The 7,909-nt window shown below is 37.8% G+C and overlaps 1 protein-coding gene across 1 annotated transcript in view; it reads left to right on the top strand.

The window, feature by feature from the left end:
- WDPCP (WD repeat containing planar cell polarity effector) overlaps window positions 1–7,909 on the top strand; it is a gene marked incomplete at its 3' end in the record, with an annotated part of 90,162 nt that overhangs the window by 52,926 nt on the left and 29,327 nt on the right. The window contains exon 12 of the mRNA XM_009070831.1: window positions 6,912–6,975. Within this exon, the coding sequence (XP_009069079.1) occupies window positions 6,912–6,975 (64 nt within the window). The remainder of the gene's footprint in view (window positions 1–6,911; window positions 6,976–7,909) is intronic.

Raw genomic sequence — 7,909 nt, 5'->3', positions numbered from 1 at the left:
CCGCTGTTGTTTGAACATAGAAATTCTGTCCTGGGAAGAGGCATTTGTGTTTAACACAGAGTCAGCCGAACTATTTCATACAAGAATGCATATAGGTTTCCTAGAGCAGAATATCACCCTAGAAGATAGGAATCACATGCCAAGATTATTAACTTTTTTTAATGTTCGGTTTGGGAACGATTTGAAGATTCACAGGCAGTTACAACCCTCAAGGGCTTTCTCTGGCCAGAGAGTCATACTGTCTGGCTCCCCTTAGTAGCTTTCTCTTTCCTCCTGTTTTTTTAATTTGCTTTGCCTGTTTGTTTTCTTGCTTCAGAGCAGAGGGTACCCTTTGATGTGAAGGGCATTTATTTGGTTCTCGCCCAACAATCTATAAAATTATAGGTGGATATCCTTAAGGTCAGTGATACGTAGCTTGACAGTATCCTTCAAGTAACAGAAATTTTGGGTCCCTTGAGATATTTGTATTTTTTATTTGTATATTGTATTTTCTCAGGATTATTCACTACCTCTTGCCTGAGACCTATTTGTGTATGACCTTTGAAAGGTTCCATAAGGGATTTCTTTTTAAACAAGTCACTCAGGCCCCAAATCCAGCACTTCCCTTAACATGCCTGTATTTAGAGCCCATAGAAAATTATAGGTCATAAACACATACATTAATGCTTTGCTAAATTTGGGCCTGAAGGGATGTATAGATTATACCTGGACAATCTTCAGAGTTCCTGCATCTAAAACACAGTTTAGGAGATTATCCCCTTGACTCACATACATACAGAACTGGTGGCTGTTTCTCCATTAGCCTTTGGTGTGCTTTGCAGCACTTTCTCTTCATCAGCATGAGTATCTTAGAAGGTAGCAAGGTTGTGGACTCTCCTCAGAGATTTGTGTGCCCTGTTCAAAAGAGCTCATAATCTAAAAAAATAGTAGCATAATAGCAGGAGGTTGGCAAAATAATACTATTCACTTCCCAGAGTTTGTAGCTTACCAATGCATCCTTCTGCCACTTCACTGCTAACTTACAGAATCATTTGGTGAATCTCAACCAATTTAGAAGTCTCAGAAATAAGTAAATCCCTGCAATTTTGTGAAAATCACCAACAAGTTAGGGTTAAATAGAATGCAGGAGGTTATCTCCATCCCAGAAAGCTACAGTGAAAGTTCAACACATAGATGTTCCACCAATCAAGACATGTACTGCTTAACACCAAACATGGTCCACATTGCCTCTTGCTCAAACCATTGTTGGGAGGCTGCTGAGGATACCCTGCTGGGAGAAGCAGAGTGTATTGTCTGGAGCACATTTTGGAAGGGTAGCTGGGGAACAGGTAGAGTTACTGTGCTGAGCCTGTGTAGGAGGAAGCATAAGACAGGTTCTTTGGAGAGTTCCTAGTCTTCAGGCTGCATTCAGTGGACTGGTTTTCTTATTTAAAGTAGGGCATCCTGCTGTACTCATAAGGGTGAACTCATACCAGGTTTTGGTTGACTTTTATTAAAAGTGGGATTTTTGTTTTGGGGGTTTTTTTTATGAAATATAAGATCTTGATTTATTTATTCCTCTCCAGGAACCCTAAGTACCAGTCTTTCAGCATTCACTATAAAATGCAGAATATGTCTTTGACTAATACTATACTTTGTGTATGAAAGATTGCATCACAATCTAAGTCTTCAGAAGTTACTGAAGTTTTACTTTAAAATATTTCATTGGAGGTCCAAGTTATCATTATAAGGATGCGCTGAAGTTACATCATTTATACCTGACTTTGTTATATATCAATGTTTTTCATGTGAAATATGTAAGTCTTTAAGTCCTGGACCAAGGTTTAGTACAGGGGCTTTGAAACTGTGTTCTGATATACAGCTACATGCCTAAATCAGTGGTGTTATGTTCAACAGTTGGTTGAAAAACAATCCGTCCTCATTTAATTCAACCACTTAGCAACCTAGCCACACATCCTTTAACCTGATAACCTAGCATTCTTTAACCTGATAATCTCTCATTATTCTGGCTCAGAATTCCAGTGAAATGAGGTTCAGAGTCATTTTACGGATGTCATTCTTAATTTTACTATTGTCTAATTTAAAAGGAAAAATATTTCAGATAATAACATATTTTAAGGGGAAAAAAGCATGAAAATCATTTCTGTTCCAAAAATTGCTGATATGAGAATTTATGGGGAAACAGCTGCTTTTGTGAATAATTATTAGTACTGTGTTTAAGAAATGGGCAAGATGCCTAGAAATTGAATGAAATAATAAGCTATTAAATTGAAATATTAAAGGAAATAACTGAATTAAAAGTGATCATGTAAACCCAGCAGTAAATGTTGGGAGCTGTAGCTGATTGAACATATTTTCATCATCTGTTTTGTATGCTTAAATACAATTGCTTGATGTAAGTAAACACTTGATTGATATTCTGAATACTTTAAAATCTGCATATGCATCATGGAATACTAAACAATTAAAACTTAATTTCAGTGTAGTTTGATTGCATGTAAATTATTTCAATATTCATTTTTTCCTGTTCTGTTTGCTCAGTGCATATTTAATATCCACTTTTTGAATGCGTATCACCCTTGATTGGACTGCGAGATGAAGAGGACTCTGAAATTTCTTCCATTAAAAAGGATTGTCTTATAAATATTATTTGTGCCACAGGTCTACCTCTGCAGATTATTTTCTAAGTGTTGTGTACTTTTATTGAAGGCAAGGTAAAAAAACTGCTGCAGCCCTCCTTTATCAGCCCAGCACAAGGAATATGCTTACATGGTCGATGAGCATGTCTAAGAAGGCTTGTTGGTTGTAACTAGTCCCTAAAGAAATGTTTCCATCTTTTCTGCACTGTATTTCTTGCTTGCATGAACTCCCTTTCTCTTCCCTTCTTCCTCCCTCCACATGATTTTTTTTTTACTGGTTCCTGGAGGTCTTACGAGACATTTTAATATTATGGATAAATATTTTAAGTATTTTCAAGTTGACCATTTTCAGCCTGAAAAATATATCTCTAAGTGACCACATTCAATTCAAGTGTTGTGGAACGCAGATGACAAAATTTTGCCTTTCGATATATTTGTAGAATCATAAAAGCCTTCTTTTCTGCTCTGTGCAGGCTGCAGTCTGTGCACATTGTTTTGTTCAACAGTATTTCAAATTACCTTATTTCTGAACATCCAACAGCAGGAAACCCTGGGCATTTGTTTCTCTGTTTATTTATGCCAGTGAATAGAATAGCCTCTCTGAAGTTACAGATAACATTTTTTTTTATTACTTATGTGTTTTATAAAAATAAAATGCTTGCCTGGCATCTTTTCAGTTAAGTCACAGTCCCCAAATATGGGCAGGCAGCAGGTCTACCACTTCACCATGGAAGGCAGGTCTGGATTCTTCTCTGCCTTGACCATTTTTGACCTGCATGACACTTGTCATATCACTCACATTTCTTCTTGATTTCCTTATTCCTACTCATAGCCATCTTTTTATGTTTTTATAGTATACATAGAAACATTGTATAAGTGCATATAGTAGCAGTATTGTTTGATTAGATGAGACTTTGAAGTTAATATTGTCTGTACTAAACAGCTTGCAGGGCAAAGTTTTCCTGTACGTCCTACATAGTTAATTGCAGTTTGAGAGTTTTAATCTCGAAGGTCGTGTTTCTGTTGCCTGTCACTATGGCCAAACAAGTGGCTGAACTTCAATGTTTCCAGGTGGATTTCCTTATCTTTTTTTTTCAAGAGACATGTGTTTTGATTGCTGGACTTAGTGTGAAGCAAGCAATAAGTTGCAAGGTAGAGGAAGGGGTGGGAAGAGACTCTGTCCAGCACCAAGGTCCTGTCAATTCCATTTTAGAAGCTAAATATTGTGCCATGTGATTGTAGCACAAGAATAAAAGGGAGAGTGTTTTGCTTGAGTTTTGTTTGTTTGTCTGAGGAGCTGATAAACTATGTGAGTGTTCTAGCAACAGCAAGAGGTCTTCCCATGGCAAAACAGGCTTATAAAACAAATATTGTTAGCTTGAGGTTGGTCTCATGCTCTACAGACTTCTCTAATGGTTCCTGTAGATTAAAACCAACACAACCTCCATTCCAAAGATATTCAAAATAGCAATTATCTTCTAGTAAGGGTAGGTTAAAAAGTCCTGAACATTCATGACTGATTTAATACTGTTTGCCTAAGTAACTTGTCACTTTGTCTAAAACTTGTCACTCTTGTTTCAAACCTACACCTTATTTTAAAGCAATTCCATTTATAATAACTCATAAAGTAACTGTGATTGTTATTTCCAGCTCTCTTGGTTTGTGAAGAGCATTTCTTAGATAGTCTTTTTCCCCCCCACCATTTTTTACGTCAGTACAGATCTGAAAATAATGAGCTAACTTCACAGTTTTGTGAATAGGAGGCATCATGAGACGGAAGTATGTATGTATATTAAAGGAAAACAATATTGAAATCTTTGTGAAACTGAAAAGAAATTACAATTTAAGGCCATGTTTCCATTCTGGAGGCCAATCAAACAAAAAAAAAATTTTTGGTTGCAGGCATTTTTGCCTTGGCTGAAGGAAATGTCATTCAAATAGCCTGTATAGTGCTAATTTTGGAAAAACAAAATAGTGATACAGACATTCTTTTTAGGTAGTCATATAGCTGGATTCTGTTTGGCTTCAAATTTCCTCTCTATGTACTAAGAATGTATATTTAATCCATAATGACAAAGAAAAATGTGCCAGAAAAAGAGATATGCATGATAGGTGTTCAAGATACGTATATTTTAACATGTACTTATTAGTCTTAATTAAAGCATAGCTTCAAAAGCAGCATTACAAGACAATGTATTTTAATGAAAAATCTTTCATAGAGTGCATGTTGAAAATCTTCAGAGGTGTATGATGAAATGGTGGTAGACTGTATGTTTGCTGGAGATCAAGAGGTTAACTTCAATTCATCTCTTCCCCTCCCTTAAACTGGTTCTGTGAGGAGGGCTGCAAATTAGTACTTTAGGGAGATTAGCTTTAGGGAGGAAAGACTCCCCACTCCAGCTCTTAGGAACTTCACCAGGAGAGTGCATTTCCTTTTCTACTTAAGCTAAGGTTTTATACCTTCTTGTCACAAATGTTATTCCTTGAAGAAAAGTCCTCTCAGGCTCTATCTTGCAATCTGCTGAGTCATTCCAAATGTGCAGTAGAAGAGAAGAGAGCCATAAGGCTGTAACAAGAGGGAGGCAGAAAACCTCTGAGACTTTGGCCAAATCCAGGAATCCCAGTATAATGCATCATATGGGACTCCTTTACCCACCAAGGGGAAGGAGGATTCCTATCTTTCCTCTTGTTCACACCTGCCTGGGGAGAAGCTACAGCATTGCTCACTGTTTCCTAAGATACCACCCTGGTACAGAACTGTGTAAGTACTGTCATCCATGTGATGCTGTCTGACAATATTCATTGGGCAAACACAACCTACACCTTTATGACCCTGAGAAATAACAATGTTGGTTTTTCCCCACTGGGGCAAAGAAGTCATCTCCTTCCCAAACTTCAAGTGTCTACAACTGATCCATTGTTGAAATTGTTAACAGGTAAAAAGGGGGAACATTTACCAGTAATGAGAAAAATACAGAAATCATTCTGCTTGGAATCAATCTTTCACCTCCCAACTGGAATAAAATTGGAGTATTTTGGTGTTTTGCATTTATAAAAATAGTCACCAAATTATTTTCACAGGTAATTTTAAACAGTTTAAAATGTGCAATAAAAGAAAATATGTACAAATAGAATCACTTTCTCATAGTACATTGTCACATAACAGTTATCTACGTCTCGTGTAAGACAGACATTAGCCCAATGCGGAATTTCCCATTGGGATTAGTGTTTGCCAGTGCAATGTTGTCTATATTCTCAGAAGGTTTCTTTTGGATGGCTTGTTTCCTCCCTGCTTCTGTGGAATTCCCAAGGATAGCACACAAGAGGATGTATACAGCCTTGCATAATACCTCCATCCCATGTGGGTATTTGCAGTAATTCCCATGAGATAGTGTATGGTGTCTGGGTAGGAAGGTGACAGTCTGTCATCATAAATGGAAGGAGCTGTTGCTCAGCAAGCTCTGAGCCCACCAAAGGAAAGGTCTCGGTATGCCGTGTTACAGCCCTCCTGGCTTAACCAGAAAGGTGAAGTTCCAGATCTGCACTGGCCCCTTCCTACTCTACTGCATCTCTAGGTGATATTCGGATGGTGCCTTCTAGAACACATTTAGAGGTAATTTTTGCCCGTTTTTTTTTCCCCTGCTTGTTTTACCTCATTGACACAATCTTCTTCACCACTGGATCTCAGAAAATTCTCAGGACTCTGTGCTTGTACTGGGCTAAGGTAGTTATGAGGCAAAGCAGTGTCACCCCTACCTTTTTCAGTCCCTGGCAATTCATGACTGTTTAGGATGACTCGACTAGATTATCATCTTCAGAGAGCTGTATTGTGGGGTCTGCAAGGACAAACTCAATGCAAACTTCTGCAGGGGCCTCTGAAGTCATATGAGATTTGGGATTAGTCTTTTCTATAGAGGATTTTGAGGTTCTATCAGTGTTGTTGGCAACACCATTTATCTATGTTGTGGCTGGTATCTTCGTAAAGATTCAATTTGTTATGATCTACAGTATCTTCAACTCCCTTTGGATTCAACTAGATCCGATAGGACTCAACAATGAAATAAGGCTTGCTGAAAGTTGTAAATAATGAAGAAGGTAGTCATAATCCTGCCTCACAGTTCTGAAATCTGAGTATGGGCCTATCAAGTTTTTCCAAATATAACTTGGGCATCACTTTTGATGAGAACTGAAGGACTTCGTCTGCCCATTAGCAAAATTTGATGCAGCTCTTAAATTAACCTCAGCAAGTGACATGTTTCCTTTTACTTCCAGGTTTCAGAGGTTTGAGAAGGCATTTCTGCTAGCTGTTGACATAGGTGCTCGGGACCTGTTTATGGTGAGTTGTTTCTGGAGACAGAGGCTGTTGTCAGGTGTTAGTTGTCAGCTTTTGCACACATTAAAATGGTTCCATGCCATTTACAGTCCTGGACACTTACTGAAGACAGAACAATTCTACCTGGTTTGCCCTTTTTTATCATGAAACTCATCAGTAGTAATTGAGTATCATTAGAACCATTGACATTTTCCCCAGCATGTCCTACAGGCTATTCTGTATTTTTCAGGAATTGTGTATGTATATGTTTTTAAACTTTCCCTTTCTTCATCTGTCCTGATGTGGGTGAATGTCATCTTTCATTCCAATAAGCTTATGCGTTTCTAATCTGTTCCTTTAAGTCCAACTGCTGAGTCCTGGACACAAGAGCTGTCCATATCCTGGGGATCCTGAATGCTCTTAGTTTGTCTCTTAGGGTTTTGTGAAAAGTGGCAAATTATGAATGCTTCTGCAGGTGCTTTTAAAACAACAAAACCTCAGCAGCATCAACACAAGGGTTTTTACATTTCATGCACTCACTGCCCCCTCCCAGTTAATTAGCTACAAAAGTAAAATTAACCAGCTCTTAAAAGATCCTCTGTGTGAGCTCTGCAGGAGGCTCTTGTTTCATAAGATCTTGCACCACAATGTCACAGTAAGGTCAGATGGACAAAGCCAATCATGCTTTCCTAGTCTCTCAGCATGTTGCTGCTTCACAGCAAACAAAAACAATAGGAAAGGGTTTGTTGAAAAAAAGGCCCTTGAACGATTCCTTTGCTTGACTCTTTTGCATAATGAAGACATTCTGTTGTTTAAATTAAGCTTTGACACTAGATGTTAATATCATTTATCCCTTTAAGTCACTTGCCCTGCTAGTTTGATCTTGATATTTAAATTGTATGTTAAATTACACAATTAAATCCTGCTTTTATGGGTTATGAAAATTCCCTTCTAATTA

The sequence above is a fragment of the Acanthisitta chloris genome, unplaced genomic scaffold (assembly GCF_000695815.1).
Source record: "Acanthisitta chloris isolate BGI_N310 unplaced genomic scaffold, ASM69581v1 scaffold3173, whole genome shotgun sequence".
NCBI lineage: Eukaryota > Metazoa > Chordata > Aves > Passeriformes > Acanthisittidae > Acanthisitta > Acanthisitta chloris.
Note: the sequence above shows the minus strand (reverse complement) of the source record. Positions and strands in the feature narration are given on the sequence as shown.